Source organism: Oncorhynchus keta, chromosome 25 (assembly GCF_023373465.1).
Source record: "Oncorhynchus keta strain PuntledgeMale-10-30-2019 chromosome 25, Oket_V2, whole genome shotgun sequence".
Taxonomy (NCBI): Eukaryota; Metazoa; Chordata; class Actinopteri; order Salmoniformes; family Salmonidae; genus Oncorhynchus; species Oncorhynchus keta.
In genome coordinates, this window is record NC_068445.1 from 15646651 (window position 1) to 15673792 (window position 27142).

Consider the following 27142-nt stretch of genomic DNA (forward strand, 5'->3'; position numbering starts at 1 on the left):
GGTTTTGACCCTTGCCTGTTTCTGGACTGTACCCGCCTGCCTGACCATTCTGCCTGCCTTGACCTCGAGCCTGCCTGCCACTCTGTACCTCCTGGACTCTGGTCTGGTTTTGCCTGTACACAACCATTCTCTTGCCTAATTCTTTTTGGATTATTAAACATCTAAGACTCCAACCAATTGCTCCTGTGTCTGCATCTGGGTCTCGCCTTGAGTTATGCAGCATGATTGCAATTTAAAGGCAATGTTCCCGTGTTATAGCAGGGACTGCATTCACTGGAAATGCTGCATATGTCAGCTAAATCGGAAATTACCTTTACATTTCTATCACTCAATCTGTGTAATTTATTGAATTGAGCCCTTAATTGAAATTATGCAATGGGTGATTAGAAAAAGACAGCGTTTTAGCAATTGGACTATTGCTGATGCTCTCAACAACCCTCTGCAGCCACTAACCAATATATATTTCAGGAGGCCATATACTACATTATATCATTTTTACCATAAATAGTGAAACTAGACACCATATAAACTCAGCAAAAAAAGGACCGTCTTCTCACTGTCAACTGCATTTATTTGTGTAAATATTGTCTTTTATACTGATACTGATAACAAGTTCAAACAGGTGCCATTAATACAGGTAACGAGTGGAGGACAGAGGAGCCTCTTAAAGAAGAAGTTACAGGTCTTTGAGAGCCAGAAATCTTGCTTGTTTGTAGGTGACCAAATACTTATTTTCCACCATAATTTGCAAATAAATTCATTTAAAATCCTACAATGTGATTTTCGGGATTTTTTTTCTTCTCATTTTGTCTGTCATAGTTGAAGTGTACCTATGATGAAAATTACAGGCCTCTCTCATCTTTTTAAGTGGGAGAATTTGCACAATTGGTGGATGACTAAATACTTTTTCCCCCACTGTACATTGATTTATTGTTTAAAAATAAAAAATAGAAATAAGAGATGCAAATACTGACCAAAAAGTGTTTTTGGCACATTTTGGGATAAATTTAGCAGAACAACTAATGGGTCTCTTTGTTCAGTGACCACGTCGCAGTACTGCCAATTCTGTCTCAATGTACTCCAAAATGCATACATGTATGACCTATGAACTCCAAGGTGGGCCCATAGACATGTTATTACCAATCCAATTGTTTTACACCTTAGTTTGTGTTGTAATATGAATTTAATAATATATTAATTGCCTTAGTATGAGAAGATTGTTCCCTGACAGTACAACATTTAATTTCATTCCGTCAATCCTGTCCAACTAACCCCATAGGGGTCATTACATATCATGCACTGATACCCACATTTATCTACCTCCGACAAGTGGTTATCATACCAACATGGACATGGACCTTAATTAATGAAAATCATCATTAGACTTTGCAACCCCAAAGTGGACAAATATGTCAAATTTGTTCCTCTGGCCCATGGACAAAGTCCAAAAATCGTTTAAAAAAATGTGTTTAAGTATTGTAGGGCCGTATTAAAGGTGGGTCGCCAAGAGGTTAGGGGAGCTGGCTTGTGTTAGCCCTGGAGGGCATCACTACCTCATCCAATGCCCCTGGTCTCACCATCCTCCTCAGACTTCAAACAGTCAGACTGCATTCCTCTGCCGTTTAACAATAAGCACTAATAATGCTGAAAAATGAAAAGCAAAACAGATGGTGTCCAATAGTGTGGGAGGATTACCGAGACTATCCAAGGCTATGTCTGCAAATCTAGGCATGGAGAGGTGAATCCCACTCCATTTCATTCTCAGCAGGACAGAGTTGGCCAGCCAGTATCTGTGGAATAGTGTGGTGTTTTTGATTGACATCCTGAACCCAAAGCGTCTCTGGGGGGGCAATACCTGGCTGGATGGCAGGCTGTGACCTCTCTATTTGGTCACAGCCACAGCACAGTCAGTCAGCCTCAGTTGTGTGCTCACTTCAAGATTTTTTAAAAAATGACTGGCTTGAAGAAAATGTCAGTCAGACAGACATTGGTTACCAACACTCTCACTAACAGTTAACCACACACAATGAAAAGTGCCCAACAAAAATAGAGAGAAGCTCCTCTAATCCCCAATTGGACTAGCGTTGAACTCATAAGATTGTGCTAAGAGCAGGGAGAACCAGACAGTGGTGAGCCCACGGAGACCTGAATGTTTTTGTCCTAGCCTGTAATTAATTGGGCTGAGGGAAATGTGGTTTCGGTCACTTCTAATTGTAAGGTTGGGAAATAATGGTGATAAAATATATCCCTTAGAGGACGTTATTGTGTTAAGATATGCTGTGGAATGAAAACAATAGTCAGATAAAAAATCATGTATTGTGGGATATTCATAGCAAACCCAGTCATCTGTTACAGTAGATGAATGAATGATGGGCCTCTTCTGGTTTAAGTGATGGAGAGAGGATGGGTTATAAGGTCACAAACTGACACAGTACTATCGATTGTCTCCCTTCATGCTGTGTTATTAAGAGGCCTGCTGCTGAGAATATATCTAGACATTCATTTGATACTTTGGATAAACAAACAGGACCATACACATGCTTTTTCTTAGGGCGGAATATAAAGAAAACAGCTAGGAGAAAAAAATGGATTACAGGCCAACAACTGTCTCTCAGGTGGAAGTGTGGGATTTTGGTAATCTAATGAAAATATTGTTGATGGGCTAATTTCCTATGTGGTGCCAGAGCAGGAGGAGAAAATGTGTGAAAAGTCTACAGAGGCCAACGGTTAGCAAAGTGGAAATGTGTGTGTCAGAGTGTGTGTGGGTGTGTGTGCGAGTGTTAGAGGTCAGCTCATGTTTCAGGAGTGCGGTTTTCTTGACTAGGCCACCCCACTAATCCCTCTCAGGGTCTTCTCTGGGCTAGCTGAATCTCCTAGCAGGTAGTGATACAAGCTAGCATTCACCCGCTGCCTGCCCTGTTTCGGTTTGATTAGTTCTGCTCTAATTTGAGAAAATACAATCTCAAGGTTTGCATTGATGATGAGGAGGTAGGGTAGAACCTCATGTGTTTAATGACAATAAGGGGTTTGTGCTTTGAAATGACAGGATGGGAAGGCACAGTGATGGAATAAGAAATTATAATTTGGAAAGCTTAAATGGACACTTCGGGATTTTAGCAATGAGGCCCTTTATCAACTTCCACAGAGTCAGATTAACTTGTGGATACCATTTTTATGTCTCCGGTTCCAGTATGACGTAAGTTAGAGGTAGTTTCGCCAACCAATGCTAACTAGCGTTAGCACAATGACTGGGAGTCTATGGGTATCTACTAGCATGCTATGGGTATCTACAAGAATCTACTAGCATGTTCCCTATAAGCTGAGAAGCATGAGATTGAACTTCACTCAACTTTCTAGAGTTTTCCTCGTTAGTTAACACTATCAACTTTTCTTTGTACTGTGGGAATTGTGATTGAATCAGTGCAGTATTAGCCACTTTCTATGCAACATACCAAAACAAAACGAACTATGCAAGACTTAGTATGCAAAACTAACTATACAAGAGATTTTGTTGTAAGGCATAATGCAGCGGAGTTATAATTGTATTGCATTGACATGCACGACTCAGGTACGTACTCTACACAGACGGGAGCACCATAACCAATCAGAGCTGCAGTAGGCCTATATGCAAATAGATCATTGCCATATATGGATCTGTGCCATTCACTTTGAACTGGACTGTTTTCACAGTATCAACAGTGGATGTCTTGGTACTGAGATCAAATCGAAAGCTACATGTAGCGACGTGTTCACATTTGTACATGTGTTCAAATCCTTTGCTAGTTAGTGAATTATTAGCGCAGTTATAGATCGTTTGTAGTCAGTAATGTGCGAGTGATTGTTTCCTACAAGGGTACAAAAAGTGTGCATTTTTAGACATCTTTGAAAAGCGAGTCAGGTAAAGAGCTTTTTTTTGTCTTCAAGGGGCAGTTTTGTGTTTTCAGACAGGCTTGAAGCTAAGTAGCCAATAGGCAGAGGGTAGCATAATTTGTCTGATTCTCTCTAATAATGGTATGGGAATAATGACACATTTTGTTTTGTAAAGTGGTTTCTTGCATCAAACAACACAACAACATTTTCAGTCACCTTGTCTGAAGGACAAGTGGATAAACAGGTTAATGTCAAGCCCTGCATGTCTCATGGAATGTAGGCCTACGTTGAGCACCACACATTGGCTGCTACTGTAGGCTGACTGATAGAACAGCTATGTCCATGTTAAAATGTTATGGGATGCATTTTCTCCATTGTTTTTGATATTAGGCCGCTCTGGTAGGCCTAGATTATGATCAAATAGACACCGTAGCCTACTTTACCACTGTTAAAACTAACTTAAAGCGGGTACAGCCTCAGTGTTCACAGTAAACACATGCTGGAAGTTGCACAGAATTTTCACCACATTCAAGTTTGCGCTCAGCAGACCTGAAATTTGGGGGAACATTTTTGACGGAACATTGCCCATAGACTTATTTACGTGCATGCTAGTAGATACCAATAGACTTCCAGTCATTGCGCTAATGCCAGTTAGCATTGGCTCGCGAAATTACCTTCATAAAAGGTATAAAACAGCCAGTACATAATGTAGATCTAGAGGTGTCTTAGAGCGAAAAGTTTTAGATTAGAAGATACATGTAATTGTGTTCACTACTAAGACAAAAAAACAAAAAGTGAAACACATAAAGGGTAAATATGATGACAACTCAGCACACTACAATACTACAGCATGCTACTATGGCCTGTGTTTGCTGGTGACAGGGCTTTCAGTTGTCCTCAGAACCCTACACCGTGGGTTCACCTGGCCTGATCTCCACTAGGTGAGGTCCTGACCAATCTAGGCTCTCCTCGAAATGCAAACCCACTGTGGGTGTGCCAGCTCTCTGGGTGTTTACTGTACATTCAACTATTTTGTTATACCTGTTTGCTGTGGCTTTTACTCTGTAGTCCTCACACATGACTCAGCCCAATGAGCCAATCACCTCAACCTGCTTCCTGAGAATAGTCATTAGCCTATTCACTGGACATATCCCCTCACCGCTGTACAGAGAGGACTCTTGAGTCCTGAGTCTTAGTTAACACTTTGAGTCCCACAATCACGCTGGCGTGATGTAATGCTTCTGACTCCTTTTATGCATTCTGTGTTTGGATTTGTCTATTTCTAACCATTAGCCTGTGCGATTAATGGGGGCTGAGCTAGAACAGTGTTCTGTGTCGTTAAAAGGGTTTTTCTACATAGAAGATCATAGGAAATCCCTGGACATCACTGTGGGAACTGTCCCACTGTCCCAATGAGTGAGAAAATTACAGAGCCATAAATATCAAACTCCCACATTGTAATGGTGAGAGGTTAGCATGTCTTGGGGATATTATATTTATGCCTCTAACTTTCTCACTCATCATTGTTCATGATTCATTCAGGATTATCTGTAATCATGGTGTAGACGTGATCAGAAACATATTCTATTCTTATTTACAATAAAAGTTAATCCGAAATGACACAATACATTATTTACCATTCATTTATATTGTGCACAAAATAATCTGAAACACAACCAGAACGACCAGCTAATGCGTCCAATACATTTGTAAAGTCACAATCTTGATGTAATAATTGCGTGCTAGGAATATGGGACCAAATACAAAACTCATTTCTAAACTGTTCACCCGATATGGATGAAAATACCCTCAAATTAAAGCTGACAATCTGCACTTGTATCATTTCAAATCCGAACTGCAGAGGGGTATTCCAGAAAGATGGTTTAACAAATTCAGGATTTCCTGAACATATCCGGCTTGTCTTAACCAGATGAGAGAGTCCAGGATTTCTTGGTTCCAGAACGGCTGCTTCTCGTTTTAGTTATTCGGCTCAGTGAAGCGCAAATTGGTTTATTTGACTACCTACTACATATCCTGTTCAAAGTGTTACGGATACAGGTATCCTGTGTGTGTGTGTGTATCCTCTGTTCTTTTCTCTCCTTCTAGCTTAGGGGATTTTGGGTTATTTTCTTTCCTTGGGTCCAGCTCAATCCCCCCCATTACCGTGTGTTTACTAATAAACCCTGAGTTTGACGGTAGATTTCAATTGTCGTGGTTATTTCGTTCTCACTTTTACTTTGTCACTATTATAACTCATGCAATTTATGTTACGGTCTCGCTACCATCTCCCCTAGACTGTCGGGCCAAAAGGGATTCGTAACATAAGGCCCTTAAATATTTTGTCTTGCCCATTCACCTTCTTGAATGGCACACATACACAACCCATGTCTCTATTGTCTCAAGGCTTAAAAATTATTCTTTTAACATGTCTTTTCCCCCTCATCTACACTGATTGAAGTGGAGATCAAATGAACCTAGTTGGTTGCAGGTTTGCTTCAGAGCAATTCGTTGCTATGATTTCTTGCTTTCAAGATCTCTTTCTGAGGCGGAACATTTTGACAGATCTTGCTAAATCACTAATCCGGCTTTATGGAATACCCCTCAGGAGTACAGATCCAAAACAGCAAAAAATGTGTCACTGTCCCAATACTTTTGGAGCTTACTGTATATTGTGGGGATGTTAGCTGTAATCTACATTGTACAGTAGAAATGGAGAACTGCAATAGGCTGTTTCTAAGAGTGTTGCAGTGGAGAAATTACAGGAATTCAGCCAGAGGCGATAAGTTACGTAGAGGTTAAGAAGCTGATACGGGTGGAAGACATTTCCCCTCCATTTGCATCTGAAGACAGGTCAACCACTGAGGTGTTTGAGCTAAATTGGTGATGTCAGCAATGCTCCTTTGGGGAGAGGAGGAATAATGCCAGAGTGACAGGGGATGACGAACGGCCATACCTTCCAACACCTGTGACAGCAGATATTTTGGGTTGATAAGGAAAAGATATACTACTCTACCAGAGAGAGCTGGCATTCAGCACCTCACGAACACCACACGCCCTCTAAGCGTCGGTCGTCACCATCAAGGCAGTGGATTTCAACATTAATTTATTACCTGTGCAGAAACTCACTCACTCCCTCTCTCATGTATGTTGTGCATGAAGCACACACGATAACACACAGCAAAAAATGAAAGGGCAGCTACTACCCAATGATGATACAAAACAATCCAAGTTAAAATCCTGATTACAGCAGCTAAAAGATTAATGAACATACATACACATACTGTACAGTGCATTCAGAAATTATTCAGACCCCTTGACTTTTTCCACATTTTGTTATGTTACAGCCTTACTCTAAAATACATTTACTAGATTTTTTCCTCATAAATCTACACACAATATCCCATAATGACAAAGTAAAAACATGAAATATCACATTTACATAAGAATTCAGAACCTTTACTCAGTACTTTGTTGAAGCACCTTTGACAGCGATTACAGCCTTGATTCTTCTTTGGTATGACTTTACAAGCCTGGCACACCTTTATTTGGAGAGTTTTTCCCATTCTTTTCTGCAGATTTTCACAAGCACTGTCAGGTTGTATGGGGAGAGTAGCTGCACAGCTAGTTTCAGGTCTCTCCAGAGATGTTTGATCAGGTTCAAGTCCAGGCTCTGGCTGGGCCACTCAAGGACATTCAGAGACTTGTCCTGAAGCAACTCCTCTGTTATATTGGCTGTGTGCTTAGGGTTGTTGTCCTGTTTGTTGGAAGGTGAACCATCACCCCAGTCTGAGGTCCTAAGCGCTTTGGAGCAGGTTTTCATCAAGCATCTCTCTGTACTTTGCCCCGTTCATCTTTCCCTTGATCCTGTCTAGTCTCCCAGTTCCTGCCGCTGAAAAACATCCCCACAGCATGATGCTCCTATCACCATGCTTAACCGTAGGGATGGTGCCAGATTTCCTCCAGACGTGACGCTTGGCATTCAGGCCAAAGAGTTCAATATTGGTTTCATCAGACTAGAGAATCTTGTTTCTCATGGTCTGAGACTCTTTAGGTGCCTTTGGGCAAACTCCAAGCGGGCTGTCATGTGCCTTTTACTGAGGAGTGGCTTATGTCTCCAATCAAGTTGTAGAAACATCTCAAGGATGATCAATGGAAAAAGGATGCACCTGAACTCAATTTCGAGTCTCATAGCAAAGGGTCTGAATACTTATGTAAATACGGTGTTTCTGTTTTTTATTTTTAATACATTTGATATAATATCTAAAAACCTGTTTTTGCTTTGTCATTATGGGGTATTGTGTGTAGAATGATGAAGAAAACAATTAATTTAATCCATTTTAGAATAAGGCTGTAACATAACAAAATGTGGAAAAGGTCAAGGGGTCTGAATACTGTATGTGATTCATTGTTTGCAGAATGTCAACCTGCAGCCATAATATACTTTTAGAAACAAATGGTTGTAAAAGGATTCTTCGGCTGTCTCTATAGGAGAACCCTTTTTGGTTCCAGGTAGAACCCTATTGGGTTCCATGTAGAACCCTTTCCTCAGTGGGCTCTACATGGAACCCAAAATAGTTCTACCTGGAACCAAGAAGGGTTCTTCAAAGGGTTATCCTTTGGGGGCAGTTGAAGAAGCCAGGTTGACGCCTTTTTTTTATAAGAGTGTAGGCCATGGTATGGGAGGACGGGGAGGACTGTACATTTGGAGGGCCAGAAGTATCACCACATAAAGGATGATAAGATAACAAGATGTCCCCGACATACACGGTCACACTGTTTTTAGCTCCTAGCCAACTTTGTCATATTTTTGGGGAGAGTGTGTTATTTCTAACACTATTTGCTCAGAAAATGTCTAGTATTATTACCGACAGTCCAAAAATTACTTTTGGACATTAGATCGGCAGTCAATCACCAGAAATTTGACCATTAATTTGACTTCCCAAACCTGGATCCTTTGTTTGTCCCTGTACCATAAAGTAGACAAACTCAGGGTGAGAATCTCCTTTCAGAGAGACATCAGGGACTGTAACATACTCTGTTTTAAGGAATCATGGCTCTTTCCGGATACAGTATATTGTCCCAGTCCGTTGCACAGACAGGAAGAAAAGATTCTCCAGAAAAAACAGAGGTGGAGGGTATGTCTCATGATTAACAACTCATAGGCTGAAACTTACGCAGGAAGCACCCGTGGTAAGGACTGTTGAACTTTGGTTTGACCAATTGGAATTTATGCTTCAAGACTGTTTTGATCACACAGGCTGGGAAATGTTTTAGGTCACCTCAGGAAATGGTATCAATGTTCACACTGACTCTGTGAATGGCTTCATTGGGAAGTGCATAGAGTATGTTATTACCTATGTAAAAATGCTGTTCATCGACTACAGCTCAGCCTTCAACACCAAAGTGCCATCTAAGCTCACTAAGGTCAGGGACCTGGGTCTGAACCCCTTCCTGTGCAACTGGGTCTTAGACTTCCTGATGGGCCGACCCCAGGTGGTGAACGTAGGCAACAACACCTCCACCACGCGGATCCTCAATACGGGGGCCCCACAGGGTTGTGTGATCAGCCCCCTCCTGTACTCCATGTTCACCCATGACTGCATGGACACGCACATCTCCTACTCATTCATCAAGTTTGCTGATAACACAACAGTGGTAGACCTGCTTACAAAAAAATGACAAGACAGACTACAGGGAGGTAAGAGCCCTGTCGGAGCGGTGCCAGGAAAATAATCTCTTCCTCAACGTCAACAAAACAAAGGAGCTGATCATGGACTACAAGAGACAGCAAAGAGAGCATGCCCCCATCCACATAGACAGGGCCGCATTGGAGAGGGTCAAAACCTTCACGTTCCTCAGAGTGTACATCACTGAGGACCTGAAATGGTCCCTTCACACGGACAGCATGGTGAATAAGGCGCAACAGCACCTATTGAACCTCAGGAGGCTAAAGAAATATGTCTTGGCCCCTAAGACCCTCACATACTTTCTGCATGGAGAGCATTCTATCGGGCTGTATCATCGCCGGTACAGCAACTGCACCACACGCAACCGTAAGTCTCTCCAGTTCACCCCATTATCATCTAGAACATGTATGCTCAAACTGGGGTACGCGTCTGTCAAATACAGGTAGCCTAGTCAAATAATTAACATCTAATAACATTAACCGTTACCCTTTTGCGGATATTCCACTAACGGTCCGTATGTAGCCAAACGTAGCTGCTGCCTATCCCGTTTGCCCGAAAATTGATAAATGGTTTTAAAAAAGTAAGGAACGCGTCTATAGAGCCACGTACCAGCTCTACTGGTGGTACTGCTACTACCAGTAGTACTACACCTGCACCTGTCGTTGACACAAGTTGTTCTGCTTCCACGAGCACATACAATGCTAGCATCAGGAATTCTACATTTGTTGTTAGCCCAGCTAGCATGGACACTGACAGTTGTGAATTTGATGCAGCCGAAGAGCTACTGCGCCCTTCCCCGGGAAGGCACCGGACAACAGACAGGGATGTTGAACCGTCGAAGAGGCGCAAATATGATGAGAACTACATTATTTTGGTGTTCACTTATATTGGGAGTAGTGCCTATCCTCAGCCAGAGTGTGTTATAGAGTGGAAGTCGGAAGTTTACTTACACTTTAGCCAAATACATTTCAACTCAGTTTTTCATAATTCCTGACATTTAATCCTAGTAAAGAATCCCTGTTTTAGGTCAGTTAGGATCACTACTTTATTTTGAAATGTTTTTATTTCTTTCATCACATTCCCAGTGGGTCAGACGTTTACATACACTCAATTAGTATTTGGTAGCATTGCCTTTAAATTGTTTAACTTGCGTCAAACATTTCGGGTAGCCTTCCACAAGCTTCCCACAATAAGTTTGGCCCATTCCTCCTGACAGAGCTGGTGAAACTGAGTCAGGTTTGTAGGCCTCTTTGCTCTCACACACTTTTTCAGTTCTGCCCACAAATGTTCAATGGGGTTGAGGTAAGGGCTTTGTGATGGCCACTGTAATACCTTGACATTGTTGTCCTTAATTTTTAATCCATTTTGCCAAAACTTTGGAAGTATGCTTGGGGTCATTGTCCATTTCGAAGACCCATTTGTGACCAAGCTTTAACTTCCTGACTGATGTCTTGAGATGTTGCTTCAATATATCCAAATAATTTTCCTCCCTCATGATGCCATCTATTTTGTGATGTGCACCAGTCCCTCTTGCAGCAAAGCACCCCCATAACATGATGCTCTCACCCCGTGCTTCATGGTTGGGAAGGTGTTCTTCGGCTTGCAAGCCTCCCCCTTTTTCCATAACTATGGTCATTATGGCCAAACCATTCTATATTTGTTTCATCAGACAAGAGGACTTTTCTCCAAAAACTACAATCTTTGTCCCCATGTGCAGTTGCAAACCGTAGTCTGGCTATTTTATGGCCGGTTTGGAACAGTGTCTTTTACCTTGCTGAGCGGCCTTTCAGGTTGTCGATATAGGACTCGTTTTACTGTGGATATAAATACTTTTGTTCGTGTTCCTCCAGCATCTTCACAAGGTCCTTTGCTGTGGTTCTGGGATTGATTTGCACTTTTCTCACCAAAGTACATTAATCTCTAGGAGACATAACACGTCTAATTCCTGAGCGATATGACAGGTGCGTGGTCCCATGGTGTTTATACTTGCGTGCTACTGTTTGTACAGATGAACATGGTACCTTCAGGCGTTTGGAAATTGCTCCCAAGGATGAACCCGACATGTGGAGGTCTACAATTTATTTTCAGAGGTCTTGGCTGATTTATTTAGATTTTCCCATGATGTCAAGCAAAGAGACACTGTTTGAAGGTTGGCCTTGAAATACATGCACAGGTACACCTCCAATTGACTCAAATGATGTCAATTAGCCTATTAGAAGCTTCTAAACCTATGACATAATTTTCTGGAATTTTCCAAGCTGTTTAAAGGCACAGTCTACTTAGTGTATGTAATCTTCTGACCCACTGGAATTGTGATACAGTGAATTATTGTCACGACTTCCACCGAAGTTGGATCCCCTGCCTGTTCGGGCGGTGATCAGCGGTTGTCGTCACCGTCCTCCTAGCCGCTACCGATCCCTTTTTCGTTTGTCTGTTGGTTTTGTCTTATTAGTTTCACCTGTGTGTATTTTAGTTTAATTAGCTTCCCTATATATAGTAGGTTGTCCCGCCCTTGTTTTGTGCGGGATTGTTTCTGTTACTCTGTTGGATTGTGGTTTTCATGTGTGTATTCTCCGGACTGTTTTGTCCTGTGTTTGGGCTGGTCTGTTCTATGCACCCTGTGTGTTGGCGTGAAAGTTTGTTTGCCGGAGAATAAATTCATGATATACTGAACCCTGCTCTCTGCGCCTGATTCCAATCCACCACTCCTAGTATCCCGTGACAATTATAAGTGAAATAATCCATCTGTAAACAATTGTTGGAAAAACTACTTGTGTCATGCACAAAGTAGATGTCCTAACTGACTTGCCAAAACTATAGTTTGTTAACAATACATTTGTGGAGAGGTTGAAAATTTGTTTTAATGACTCCAACCTAAGTGTATATAAACTTCCGACTTCAACTGTATTTGCAAAGTACTATCTCACAACTAAATGAAACCTTTACTCTTGCGCAGACATTTAGAAACAATTCCAATTTGAAAAATAAGCCACAGGAGTCTCTTGAGCGATAATTAAGACAACTTTTGAGTAAACACGTTTAAAAGCAACAGATACCATTAATAAGAAGGGGCTAGCTACCGAGTGGCGAGGACAGGCAAGCCCCATACTATATTGGAGGACTTAATTCTTCCTCCTGCTGTGGATATGGCTCGGACAATGCTGGGGGAAAAGGCCAAAAAAAACTATACAGAACCACTGATCTAGAAGGTAGAGACAGTACAGGTGCATCAAAGCTGGGGACTGAGAGACTGATAAACAGCTTCCATCTCCAGGCCATCAGACTGTTAAACAGTCATCACTAGCCGGCCTCTGCCCAGTACCCTGCCCTAAACCTCAGACACTGTTACTAGCCGACTACCACCCGGTACTCTACCATGCAGCTTAGAGACTGCTGCCCTATGTATACATAGAGTCATTGATCACTGATCACTTTAATAATGTGTACATACTGTTTTGCCCTGGGTGAGTTGGGTGCACTTTAAACGGATGACACAAACAACTTGATTTGTTATCCCGTTCACGCCCTGGCTCCAGTCCACTTACCGATATCTGAACAAGAGAGCCTCATCGAAATTGCAAGTGGTTCCGTTAAAATTTAATTTAATCAGAAGCCACTGCCAAGATTTCTGTATTGGGCTGTGCTCAGAGTATCCTGCCTTGGCAAATCCTCCTGTTAAGACACTCATGCCCTTTGGAACCACGTAGCTATGTGACAGTGGATTCTCAGCCCTCACTTGAATGAAAGTAAATACAGGCATAGACTGTGTGTGGAAAATGATTTAAGACTGAGACTCTCTCCAATACAACCCAACATTGCAGAGTTAATCCTTTCAAGACACTTTATATGTACAGTGAGTGCACAAAATATTAGGAACAGCTTTCCAATTTTTAGTTAAACCCCTTTTTGCCCTCAGAACAGCCTCAATTCGTTGGGACATGAACTCTACAAGGTGGCGAAAGCATTCTACAGGGAAGCTGGCCCATTTTGACTCCAATGCTTCCCACAGTTGTGTCAAGTTGGCTGGATGTCCTTTGGGTGGTAGAACATTCTTGATACACAAGGGAAACTGTTGATTGAGAAAAACCCAGCAACTTTGCAGTTCTTGACACACTCAAACCAGTGCGCCTGGCACCTACTCCCATACCCTGTCCAAAGACATTTAAATATTTTGTCTTGCCCATTCACCTTCTGAATGGCACACATACACAATTCATGTCTCAATTGTCTCAAGGCTTAAGGCTTTTCAACCTTTCTCCTCTGCTTCATCTACACCGATTGCAGTGGATTTAACAGTTGACATTAATAAGGAATCATTGCTTTCACCTGGATTCACCTGTCATGGAAAGAGCAGGTGCTCTTAATGTTTTGTATACTCAGTGTACAGTATATACTGTATTTTAGTCATGCCTAATCCTATATAACTACTGCTGTACACACCTTTTCTATTCACGTACTATCCATACTGTCTATACACACCATTCATATACATATACAGTACCAGTTTGGACACACCTACTCATTTTCTTTATTTGTACTATTTTCTACATTGTAGAATAATAGTGAAGACATCACAACTATGAAATATCACACATGGAATCATGTTGTAACCAAAAAGTGTTAAACAAATCAAAACATGTTTTATATTTGAGATTCTTCCAAGTATCCACTCTTTGCCTTGATGACAGCTTTACACACTCTTAGCATTCTCTCAACCATCTTCATGAGGTAGTCACCTGGAACGCATTTCAATTAACAGATGTGCCTTCATTTGTGGAATTCCTTTCCTTCTTAATGTGTTTGAGCCAATCAGTTGTGTTGTGACAAGGTAGTGGTGGTATACAATAAATAATAAATAAAAACCCTTGAATGAGTACGTGTGTCCAAAATTCTGACTGGTACTGAATATTTATATTCCGGACTCTGGTCTGGAAGTTAATTTCTTGCAATTCTATACATTTTGCCATGAGGTTTTGTAATGTTAACTTAAACACTGTATTCTAGTAATGCCTCATTCTAATACCGTATGTTCTGTTCTACTGTACTGTACATTACCTAGTATATCTTATGTAAATTAATCTGGTGTACAGTATATACGTATAGATTGCATTTAGATTGCTTGTGATATTCGGGTTGTTAATTTAATTAGCTCCGACATTTATTTTTTTTATTTTTTTTTATTGCTTATTTACATTTTACATTTACATTTAAGTCATTTAGCAGACGCTCTTATCCAGAGCGACTTACAAAAATTATTTGTGTGCTTGTTTGACATTTTACTGCATTGTTAGGAGCTCGTAACCTAAGCATTTTGCTGCTCCCACTATAACATCATCTATACTGTGTCCGCGACCAATACATTTTGATTTGATTTTGAATTGATTAACTAGAGCTCAGATAACCCCTCATGATTAGAAGAGACTGTAGGCAGCAGGCAGGTGGCCAGGCTGGGATCTGGGGGAAGTGTCAGCTTGTCTGACCGCATTGAGGAGCTGTCAGGTAGATGAAGGAGCACACAGGTGGTAGCTAGACTACATTCAAGCAGCCACTGCCTTCCTAGCTGCGTGCTACATCCCCTCCAGGCTGTACTGGGGGGGTGTCTGGTAGTGATACACGGGTTGACTCATAACCCGTACTCCCTGCGGTTATATCCGTAGGGCGGGCTGGTTTAGGATCATGAAATGTTGTGTGGATGAAGGGTGGGTGCGTGGTGGGCAGGTTGAATAAAGATAAGGGGAAAAAAACATCCATGAATGTATAATTCTGGTGCAATTCATATCTATATGCTATACAGAGGTTTTTCTTTCATTATTTGTATCTGGCATTAGTGCTTAAGCTTTAGGTCCTAACTGTATGCATGCCAAGTACATGCCAATCTCCAAATGCTTTTGGGAACTTGGGCAGAAAAAGCTAATGTAGATCCTAAATATTCAATAAATAAATTTGGAAATGTTGAAGAAAACCGTCCTTGTTCAATAAATGTTCAAGAGAAAAAAAGTGAACTGTACAGCACATTTTCTATATTTGCGGGTAAGGATCGAGTGCAGACCTCAGATTTTCACTTTATCACACATCGTCGGGCGGTTGCGGATGGGTTATTAGCAATTAAGGGTGGGTGTCTGGAGCCTACTCAAGCCATGTTAAATGATCCTGCTCTCTTTCTCTGTGACCCAAACTACTAATCTCTCCCTTTCTCTCTCTCTCTCTCTCTCTCTCTCTCTCTCTCTCTCTCTCTCTCTCTCTCTCTCTCTCTCTCTCTCTCTCTCTCTCTCTCTCTCTCTCTCTCTCAAATCATAAATGAACATGGTTGTAAATTTCATCCATTCACACAGTTTAATCCAAAAAACTACAAACCTTGTGTTCCATCTCTTTAACAACTTCTGTACCATGAAAATACATGTTACAATTCCTTCTGGGTCACAAAATGATGCAATTGCTATTATGAGGTTCAGTCTTTTTAGTACAAATGTGTTTCAGTGTAGCATGAATTAAGCTATCATCAGGAGAAGAAATATTGTTTATTCAATGAACCAATCGACTTTGGTAATTTAGCAATTTCTTAACAATTGAAAATTGACATTTGACATGGTCTCAAGTCTGTATGAAATAAATAGCACAATTTTGCTCATTTACAGCCAGTCTGAAAAAAGGGTTATGGTTCATAATTAAATGGCATACAAATGAATTGTGATAATCATGTACTCACTAATTACATAACAAAATGTTCTCCTGTTTAAATAAAGCTTTTCAGATTCATAAGTACCTTCAAGAGCATGTTATAGTTAAATAAATAGAATGTTTTCCATTTTAACATGCACAACCAATCTGCTTGGGAAAGTATTTACACCAAACGGACACCACAATGCATCTTTATTTTTCTGAATGTTTATATCTCTCACACACTCTTACTCAAATACACACACACATACCCACATTGTCTCTTGTGAACACACTGTCTATTTACTATGAACACAATGTCTTCTCTTTAGGGCTAAAACTATCAATGTGATCAAAATGCTAATGCTGAATGCATTATAAAGTGGACACATCTCAACAACTCACAGTTTTTTTTTCTGGGTTTTTCAGTTTTATGGCCATACGATTAACTATGAAGTCATGCATTATGATAACTGGTGGGCCTGTCGTATTTGGTTTGCATTTTTAAAATCGGTTGATTTTCTTTTTGTTGACAAAGAAAGGTGTGCAACTTTTCTGGCAGTAATATACAAATATGTTACCAATAATCTCTAGAAAAAAAAAAGAAAATGGTTGTTTTTTCCCAGGGAATCTCCACTGTTGAGAAACTATTTTTCTCTATTTGTGTCCATTGTCTGCACATGATCCAGGAGTCATTGGAACAGGTCGTTGCTTCTGTCTTGTCCATAGCAGTGTGGAAACTCCTTGATGTGAGGCAGTTGAGGAAGGCGAGAAGCAGAGTTTGTGGATGATCTGCTATATTACATAATATAATTTCTGTATGTGATTCTTTCATGATGCAAAGTAAGAGTTCTGCATGGAATAGAGTCGGTCAATGGGTCCCACACGTGCTTGCATGTTCATTTCTGAAGATGCCATGAAGCAGTCACTGAGGCTGGTTAAAGATGTGTCGCTGTCTATGTCATGGAAAATTGAATCATTACCTATAAAGGAGAGAAAGAGAAAAAATAGTTGCAACAATATAATAATTTACAGTCAAAGAAAATACTATACACGGGGCATTGAATAAAAGCAAACTGCAACTTCCAATTGCACTGATAATAAATCTGATATATTTATGACTGTCTTGCAAAGTTATAATTGTTAGTCTTGATGCCCACTTTGAATGATTGGTATTACATTCCATTACCATTCTGAAAAGTGTTTTGACAATAGCTCTCTGAAAGCATTGTCCCTCTCTGGGACAGTTACTATGGATCTGAGAGGAACATGTCTACAAGAGGCATCTATCCAAAAGAGCTCAATAATAGCAAATGTTTACGTATCTCATAATTTCTCTTCCTATTATTTTTCTTGTGGGAATTGTTAACTTTATTGCACACATTTTAATGACACTGTTACAAAAGACAGGGATAGAGTGATGAAGAGACATATCTTTTAATGTTTTGGCAATATCATCCTTCCCTCTATTTATCCCATAAAAACAGAAGAAGTGTGATGAGACTGGGACTTTGGGTGTTGCAACTGCAAGACACAAAATGGAGGCATTCAGAAATGATATTACGTTTAGTAAACGATCTTTATGGGTTTGGAGACACTGCTCAAAATTGTCTTCTTCCAGTTTCAACCCGTATATGTAAATTAAACGGAATAATAAAATAACTGAATCAAGTTTTATTTAAACATTTGTGTTTTGTTTGCGTTTGCATCCCTGTGTTGTCATGTGTTGCTGCCATGCTATATTGTTATCTTAGGTCTCTCTTTACGTAGTGTTGTCTCTCTTGTCATGATGTGTGTTTTTGTCCTATATATATATATATATATATATTTTTTTTTAAATCCCAACCCCCGTCCCCGCAGGAGGCCTTTTGCCTTTTGGTAGGCCGTCATTGTAAATAAGAATTTGTTCTTAACTGACTTACCTAGTTAAATAAAGGATAAATGAAGAAAACAAATATAAATCCCTGTGATTGTCACATACAATGGTTATTTCACATCGTGGTACATTACTTCACTCATCATTCTCACCATTGTTTTGATTATAATTTACCGCAAGCCATTTGGATTATCTAAAAGCTCCTCACATAGTCCGCGATGCAAACTGTCAGATAGCATAGCATTGCATGCCACTAAACCCCATACACAGACAGAGAGAACGTATTGAGTGATTGTGGGGCGGGAGGGGGAGGGGGAGTAGAAAACATGTTGGATTGATTTTGAAATGAACTTCAAAATAAACCAGTGGCCTGTGAGTATGTTTGTGTCATCTCATGTGGAAGGGGTCTGCTTGTACTTTGTGCGAGCAGCCTAAGCCAGGGCTCTGTGGCCTGAACACATGTCCCACACTGGGGAGCATGTAAGGTTGAGCAGGGGGGTAGGGGGGTGGCTGCTCACCATATGGGTTCATGTGGTCTCCGGGCATCTGTGGGGGAGTGAGGCCCTGCTGGAAGGGGTCTGTACTGTAGCCGTTCTGATCCATAGCAACCAGTTGCTGCTGGGGCGGGGCCAGTGGCGTGAAGGAGTTCATCATGCCCTCCATCCGATTGGACATCACCTCTGAAACACAGCCAATCACGTGGAGAAAGACTTAACATGAAGACTCTTGTGTTCCTGGGAGGAGAATCATCAACTCTAAATCTAATACAGAAACTAGACCATGAGCACTGTCTCCATGGAAACCCTCTCTGCTCTGCTGTGGCCAAGGGAGATTCTCCCAGCATTCCCTTGAAGAAGGCAGCTCTTGACTCACTCAGCGGTGAGTGGGACGCACACACAGCCCTTGTGGGTTTGAGACTGGAGCCCACCACCCTGCACTTTCCTTTACAGTGGTGAGCCCTTGTGAAAAGATGTCTGTCATTCATTTATTTGGGGTTCCAGAAGTTTCCATCACATATGTCTGCTGTAATGCTTTCTTGTTTAAGTTAACTGTACTCAGTAAATTTTGTTATCTAAAATACATATATCTCCTCACATACTATCCTATCCATTATTCACAATATGCACTTTTGGGCAACAGCATTTCAGGGCATACTGTATGCCTTTCCCTACAGAGTTTGACAAAATATTCTAGAGCTGTTGAGTAATAAAATGTCAATGTAAGCCTTGGGATTTTCAGGTAGCTGCTTTAGCTTGTACAGCTATAGTTATGTACTGTGTGCAACATCTCATAAATCGTGTATCTTCTGTCTTGTGTATACTTTGTGTAGATTCTTCCTCCTCACTGTTATCCATAGTGGATGTGTGTTTTTCAATTAAGCTTTCGTCTGTGCCTGGAATCATATCATTACTACCATTTTATCTAAAATTCCAAGTATAATATGATTTGTGAACATTTTACTAGTGATTCTTCCTCACGGTGTGGTACAGTGCCAAGGCATTTGTCTTGAATTCTGAGAAGATTGCCTCTGAACCCTTGTTGGTGTGGCTCAAACCCTGACAAACAGTTTGTATGACATCATTGCAGGAGTGGAGTTTCTGAACGGGAACGTGAGTGTTTGACCTGGCTACAGCATGGGGACTACAGTTCTCACACAGGATGGGTCATTTTATATACAAGACTGATTAACAGGTTTTCATTTGTAAATCTCCCAACCCACACACACAGCTGACATGGTCTCCTATGTACCACGCCTGACTGGAGCCACAGACGCTAGCTAGCCCCCCCCACACACACAGACACACACACTCACACCAGTGGAAACTAGGGCTAATGCGTGGGAGGTCACACACGAGCAGAAGCCATTACGTCCGTTCTACTCCAAGGGTTGGCATCTTGCCTCAATTAATGCCATCTTTTGGAGTGGTCACACAGAGCTGTGGTATACAGTATGTGATTATCCTGCCTCTGTGTTTCTCATTGAAGTGCCATGCTCCACGTTTAGCTGGCTGAATCAGCATTTGTATTTATGTGATGTGATAATCCGAGATCACAATTTTTAACACCATGTCAAATGCAAAATAATTGTCTAAAGCCATGGTAATACGGAAGCAGTAACATCTGTTTTTAAACTACCGAAAGGCTATTGAAAATGATTCTGGGGCAGTGGTTATTGGCTCTCTTCAGCCCAAACTGTAGACTGTATACTGTACCTTGGCCAAGCCTTTGAGAATTCTGTTGTTCTTGTTGCTGTTGCTGTCTCCTTGCCATCTTCTTCATCTAAAAAAAAAAAAAGACAGAGTTTTAAGTAACTCCCCAAACTAACGTGCTGTTTTTCATTTGAAAACAATGCTTCTTGTTGCTCACCCCTGAGTGAACTATAGGAACACGTATCTGACTGTACTTTGTTATCAAAGGCGTTTTAAGATAATATCAAAAAAGGAGGTGGATGTAGACATCCAACGTATGACTGAGGTAGATTTGAATGCATTGCACTTTAACTTCACAGAGTTAAATGGAATGCAACGAAATAGTTACATTTATTGTTGATATCTGTGGTGACTTGTTAGCTCCAATACTGTAATGTTTGAACACTCCTGCCAATCTATGTGTACTGCATTGCTATTACTACATTGGTCTCTTGATTAGTAACAAATAACAAAATTATCACAAACAGTGCCTTTCTGGTGGTTGTGCTCTCACCTTGGCTCTCTGGTTTTGAAACCACACCTGCACCACACGAACACTGAGGCCTGTCTCAGCAGCTAGGGTCTCCCTTACCTTTAACAAGTCAACACAAATGCATTTCAACATCCCACAAGAAAACAAACACCTAACTACAGATTGTGGCAGTCTTTTTGGACCTATTGGTTACTGCCTCTTCAAGGCTTTGGAGCGGGTGCAGTGAATGCTTTTAGGGCCTCCACTATGGATGCAGTTCCTCTCTTTCAGAATGTCATTTGGCGCAGGGCAGATGGGCTGCGTTACCCTCTACCTCAGTTAACACAGACCAGAGTGTTGCTAGCCACTTCAAAGCACAGCTCCGAGGTGCTGGAGATTTTTCAAATTTGAGAATTTTATTTGTAAAACTACTGTAGGCCTCATGGCATTCCTCCAATTCTCCACATGTCAGTCTGTCCATGGGGATATTATGAAGTATTAGTATTGGATTTGCATCTACCGTATACTACAAAAACAACTCAAAGTAAGCTTAAAAGATTGATTTTGTTGCTTCTCTTCTCACAAAAGCCAGCTTTCAGTTCATACTGTGTATACTGTAGCAGTGCAGACATTTACAGTAGTTTTCCCAATGTAGGTCATTATTTCAGGTCATTCTCTGTAGCCTAAATACACTTGTTCCTCATAGCTACTTTTGTGCTCAAACTGCAGCTAGCCACCGTCGTGCTAGAGGTTCAACAAAGTGTTTGTTTTCACCTCCGTTGAGTGTTCAGTAGGCAGACAGTGGGATTAACTCTGTCTGTCTGGTGAAAATAGAGCTGCTTTGGTAGTGACTAGGTCATGTGGAGGAGAGGAGAAGGTCTCACCTTTCTGCAGGGCTTGGAGGACACCTCGAAGGAGGCTTTGAAGGCTCGTCTCTGCTGAGTGTTCAGAATGGTGCGGGGTCGCTTGGGCCTTCTGGGGTCCTTCCCATCATCGCCCTTGCCCTGGCCTCCGGTGCCTTTCTCCTGCTTGATACCCAGATCCCCATCGTCGCTTTTCTCTGCATGGAGATACCATTTTTCACCAATATCAGTATGGGTTTGAGCTGACACCTTCTCAGAAAGTCTGCTGATAAATAGATGTTCTTTCCAATTCCAAGAGATTCCGACTCCACAAGTGTATCCATAATGAAAGGAGACACGTGGATTTAATAGTTTCTTATGAATTTATTACAAAACGAATAGGCCACGTGCACGATTAGACTTTCAGAGGACTTACCAGAAAAGCACAATGTTATATGCACATTTGTCATTGGATTTGACATTATGTCATTGGTAATTAATTACACTCAGCTTTGGCTGTTTTACACCAAATAAATCTTTGGTAAGAATCCTACATAGCGGATCCACCACAACATGGAAAGGCAGCATGACCACATATGGGAAATGAACTCAAAATATCAGAGGAAATATCAAATATAGATTTCAGAACCTGAAAATAATAGTAAAATGTACACTGGGTCCCAACAGACAAAAATACTAAAAAGATGCTATGCATAAAGAATACAATTGGAAAAGGTTCTAAGACATTCTTACCAAGCTGATGGGTTTTGTTATTGTCTATTGTAATTGCATGTATCCATAAAGGGATCTTGGTGTCTGTCTATTGGCACACATAATGTGCCATCTTTTATCATCACATAGTGTGATGGACATTAGATCATTAATCTAACAGGCAATGTCAGTGTACATAATATAAAGATACTCGTACTTAAAATGCTAAACTTCATGAGTTTACAAAGATAATGATCAAATCCAATGTTAAATCATGTATCCCTAATGCACTCATTACAACATTCAAGGCCTGGGTGAGTGAAAAGCAGTGTTCTCAGAAACAGCAGCACTTTCAATTAAAGCAACAAATGATGTGGGCTTCCTGTGATGGCTTGGAGATGCATGCATGATGGTTTCGTTCTGTCGGCTGTCATCTGGTTCTGATTCTCTACTGTAAATAGTGTGGTGTAGTATGCTAAACTGTATTTCACCAGTTGATTTCTATATTTTATTTTCTGTATATGCCGAGGTTAACCTCTGTTCATGTAAAATCTTGAATTTGGAGACACTCCAGAAGAATGCCCATGTGCTCCACTAGGACAAAACGAAGCGTGGAAGTAAAATAAATATTCCTTTAAGTTGACAAAAGTTGACACAGACAGATGTGTTTGACAAATTCTCTGCCTTTGTGTGCATGTTTAAATGAGAGCCAGATGGGTCTGAACAGTGAGGCTTGGCGAGATGCCTCATTGTGTGGAGGCGAGGGGTACAGAGGAGAAGATAAGAGGAGCTCCGCTCGGCCCTCTGTCGAAAGGCCCTAAATCCTCCCGTCAGTCATCATGATACACCGATTTAATTATTTCCAGCAAAAGAGCCGCCGGCACAAGGGCCCAACAAGCCATTAATACAGTGCCTTTTTGTCTTCCCTGTTTCCACTTCCTAGCCCAATACCTTTTTGTCTTCCCTGTTTCCACTTCCGAGCCCAATACCTTTTTGTCTTCCCTGTTTCCACTTCCGAGCCCAATACCTTTTTGTCTTCCCTGTTTCCACTTCCGAGCCCAATACCTTTTTGTCTTTCCTGTTTCCACTTCTGAGCCCAATACCTTTTTGTCTTCCCTGTTTCCACTTCCGAGCCCAATACCTTTTTGTCTTCCCTGTTTCCACTTCCGAGCCCAATACCTTTTTGTCTTCCCTGTTTCCACTTCCGAGCCCAATACCTTTTTGTCTTCCCTGTTTCCACTTCCGAGCCCAATACCTTTTTGTCTTCCAATACCAATTTTTTGTCTTCCCTGTTTCCACTTCCGAGCCCAATACCTTTTTGTCTTCCCTGTTTCCACTTCTGAGCCCAATACCTTTTTGTTTTCCCTGTTTCCACTTCCGAGCCCAATACCTTTTTGTCTTCCCTGTTTCCACTTCCTAGCCCAATACCTTTTTGTCTTCCCTGTTTCCACTTCCTAGCCCAATACCTTTTTGTCTTCCCTGTTTCCACTTCCGAGCCCAATACCTTTTTGTCTTCCCTGTTTCCACTTCCGAGCCCAATACCTTTTTGTCTTTCCTGTTTCCACTTCTGAGCCCAATACCTTTTTGTCTTCCCTGTTTCCACTTCCGAGCCCAATACCTTTTTGTCTTCCCTGTTTCCACTTCTGAGCCCAATACCTTTTTGTCTTCCCTGTTTCCACTTCCGAGCCCAATACCTTTTTGTCTTCCCTGTTTCCACTTCCGAGCCCAATACCTTTTTGTCTTCCCTGTTTCCACTTCCGAGCCCAATACATTTTTGTCTTCCCTGTTTCCACTTCCGAGCCCAATACCTTTTTGTCTTCCCTGTTTCCACTTCCGAGCCCAATACCTTTTTGTCTTCCCTGTTTCCACTTCTGAGCCCAATACCTTTTTGTCTTCCCTGTTTCCACTGTGGGTCTCACCCAGACTACGTTTTCATACTTTTCTGTGTTTTCATACTTTTCTGAGTGTGTGTTCTTCTATTTCTGCGTGTACTGTATTGTACTGTACTGACTGCGATAGGATTTGGTCTTACCTGAGTCGGAGTCATCCGGGCTGACAGAACTGAGCAGGTCCTTCTCCTTCTCATAGTCACTCTTACACAGCAGCTGGCCCTCCTTCAAGACAAATTCGTCCCCTTTCCTCAGCTGCCGGTCACACACACAGCAGGAAAAGCAGTTGAGGTGGTATACACACTCCAGAGCACGCATCACAAACTCTGTGGGGGCGATCTTCTCCAGGCATCCACTGCACTTGGCGGCAAACAATCTATGGAAGGTGAGAGAAAAGGCACCATTACTAATCAGATGAATAAAAAACATACGTTACATTAATAACACAATCTGATCACAGAATCAAGGGGGGTCAACTTAGTCTCCTGAGCTTGACCTGTCATCATGGGCTTTTGATTAACAGGGTTTGAGAGTGGCAGGCCGCTGTGGCTGATCCTGTGGGCAGCCAGTACCAGTGAGTGGTCCCTTTGAATGGAGTTCATGTGTGTATGTGACTAGTGTCCCCCTATCCCCACACGACTCCAACAGAGCTGGGTCATGGGCACCTAAATGCCTCTTAGCCTCAGACAGCTGACCGACACTGGGTTCAGTCAGTTATGATGCTCAATTAGAATCAGCACAGTAAATCATAATCATCATCATAATGTTTATCATAATCACTGTTTCTCTGTCAGATTAGCATCTGATTCTTTGCAGGTTGTCAGCATGGTCTGTTTTGAGTAACGACTAGGAACTGGAACATGCCCACTGTGTCGTCATACTTTTCTACACCCACTATATCTGATTAATCTCCTCCTACTCATCACACTGTTTTAAATCTCATCTGGCCATCCTAAACCAGCCTCTATGGTGTGCGGCTACATTAACACCTCCATCTTCCATAATATATTTTCAGGAAGATGTCAAACTTTTTGTATTATTTTATTGGTGGCTGGGAGAGTTTTAATTCATTTGCTGTCGTTCAGAAGGAGAATCATTAACTGGGCAAGGAGGCAGAGAGTGTGGTTGATCTTGTCCAGCCGTGAAGCTGGTTTTATTAGCATGCTCTTTGTTTTCGTTGGTCTGGAGGACAGCTGGCAGCCGCCTATCTATTTGTGGTGAACATCTACTTCATTGTGAAAGGGAGAGAGCGAGAGGGAGGGAATAGAAAGAGAGAGAGAGAGGGAGGGAATAGAAAGAGAGAGAGAGAGAGCAGCAATTGACATCATCTGCTGTTTCAGGACAGGGATGAGCGATAGTGATGAATATGTTTAAATATGAGGGGAGAGAACCCCAAGGAAGGTTTTGTCATGCTAATATTATTGTAGGTGCTGATTGAGAACTGATAGGGAGTTTGTGTCTGCGACACAGTTCAGTAGAGCAGCTGCTTACATGGTTGAAACAAGAGACATGTTTGGTTGCTGTTTCTAGTCTCTACATCTCATATCAGCTCCATCTTTGAGCGGCCATTTACTACAAATCAGACTGTTTTCTCACTATAATGGCAAAACAACAGAGATATCAGAATTGGCACACGTATGCTTTAATCTTTCAATTATTACAATACATTAAGAAGATTATTATTAAACTATGGAAAAACCTAGAGGATAATCACTTAAAAAATATTTTTTTGCACATTTTGCAAACAAGCTGACTTCTTGTGAAAGCAACCTGCAGACCTACAGCATGATGCTTAACGATGAAATTACTGTGATCCAACTAAATATGTAATTCATATAATCTTAAACATAACCTAATATTAATTTAACCTTTGTTTAGGCAGAGTCCCACTGAGACCAAAGTATCTTTTGCAAGGCAGCCCTGCATTACATGGGCAGCAAGCAATTACACATTAAATATTCAAGCTGTGTCAAACGATAATAGTGGGACATACATACAGATGTAGGATCTTAATTTGAACCAGTTTGCTACAGCAGGAAAATAATCCTGCATTAACAGGAAATGTGAATTATTATGTGGATTATAATTAATGGCATTTTTTTTGTAGGGGTTGATATATTTTTCATTAGGGCAAATCAAGTCTTAAATTTTAAAGTGGAAATTACAAACTTAAACCTTGAATACACTAAAAGTTTGCATTTCCTGCTATGCAGGAAAATTCTCAGCAACAAAAAGTGAACAAATTAAGGTCCTACATCTGTAATCCAATATCTACCGCAAAAGTGTAGGTGTAAAACATAAAGTCCTCGTGGATCAACCTTACAGTTGCATGGAATGTTGGCTATCGCTGTTTAAACAAATCAAAATATTCACAAGATAGATTAATAATAATTCATAACTTTAGAGAGAAGGACTGTTGCATGCTGGGATTGAGGGACATGAGGGGATGAATGTGTGGTGACCAGCCCAGAGGTCCAGCTCTAATTTTCAGCTAATGATTGGCGTCTGAGAGGAGAAAGGCAGAGGAAATGACTTGTTAGTATGGTTTTGATATGTCCCAGATTCCACATTCACCTTCAACCGCCCTCTCAAATCTTCTCACCCAGATAAAAACATTCTTATTCAGGCCCTTCTTTTCTTTCTTTCTTTTCCTCTACGATTCTAATCTTGTAAGCCATTATTTTTCTATTTCCCCTCTGTCACTTTGCATTATTTTTGGTGCTGTAATTCCTATTTGTCCCTTCTGGAATCTTCCTGTCCTGCTTTGTCCTCTGGTCTAATCCAGACTTCTAGCCTGTCGTCGGCCCCTGTACCCCATTCTCAGTGGGGTTCAGATGGAATATCCATGCATGACGCCCCTTCTATGGCAACCACACCTCCACAGGAAGGCAACGGCGACTTTTCGGATGGGCAGAGAGGGCCTTTCAGAAGCTGGCAGCAGAAGTAAAT

The 27142-nt window shown here is 41.2% G+C and overlaps 1 protein-coding gene and 1 long non-coding RNA gene across 8 annotated transcripts in view; both read right to left on the bottom strand.

Annotated features, from left to right (window-relative positions):
• Nucleotides 1–16056: 16056 nt before the first annotated feature.
• The window catches only part of LOC118358280 (LIM/homeobox protein LMX-1.2-like), a 55488-nt gene continuing 44402 nt past the window's right edge, over nucleotides 16057–27142 (bottom strand). For both annotated transcript variants that reach the window (XM_035735904.2, XM_035735903.2), the window contains exons 4-9: nucleotides 24337–24569; nucleotides 21636–21811; nucleotides 20794–20871; nucleotides 20304–20370; nucleotides 18609–18770; nucleotides 16057–17197 (exon numbers count right to left, since the gene is read on the bottom strand). In XM_035735904.2, the coding sequence (XP_035591797.1) occupies nucleotides 17046–17197; nucleotides 18609–18770; nucleotides 20304–20370; nucleotides 20794–20871; nucleotides 21636–21811; nucleotides 24337–24569 (868 nt within the window). In that variant the 3' untranslated portion in view covers nucleotides 16057–17045. The remainder of the gene's footprint in view (nucleotides 17198–18608; nucleotides 18771–20303; nucleotides 20371–20793; nucleotides 20872–21635; nucleotides 21812–24336; nucleotides 24570–27142) is intronic.
• Nucleotides 21824–24320, bottom strand: LOC127911681 (uncharacterized). Of its 6 annotated transcripts, none has more exons than XR_008078885.1 (4): nucleotides 24113–24320; nucleotides 23771–24036; nucleotides 23408–23559; nucleotides 21824–23369 (listed from the first exon to the last, which is right to left on the bottom strand). It is a non-coding gene; the product is annotated as an uncharacterized LOC127911681 (long non-coding RNA). The 6 variants fall into 6 exon arrangements; XR_008078884.1 differs by having other exon boundaries at nucleotides 23771–23922; nucleotides 23961–24320; XR_008078882.1 differs by having other exon boundaries at nucleotides 23771–23846; nucleotides 23885–24320.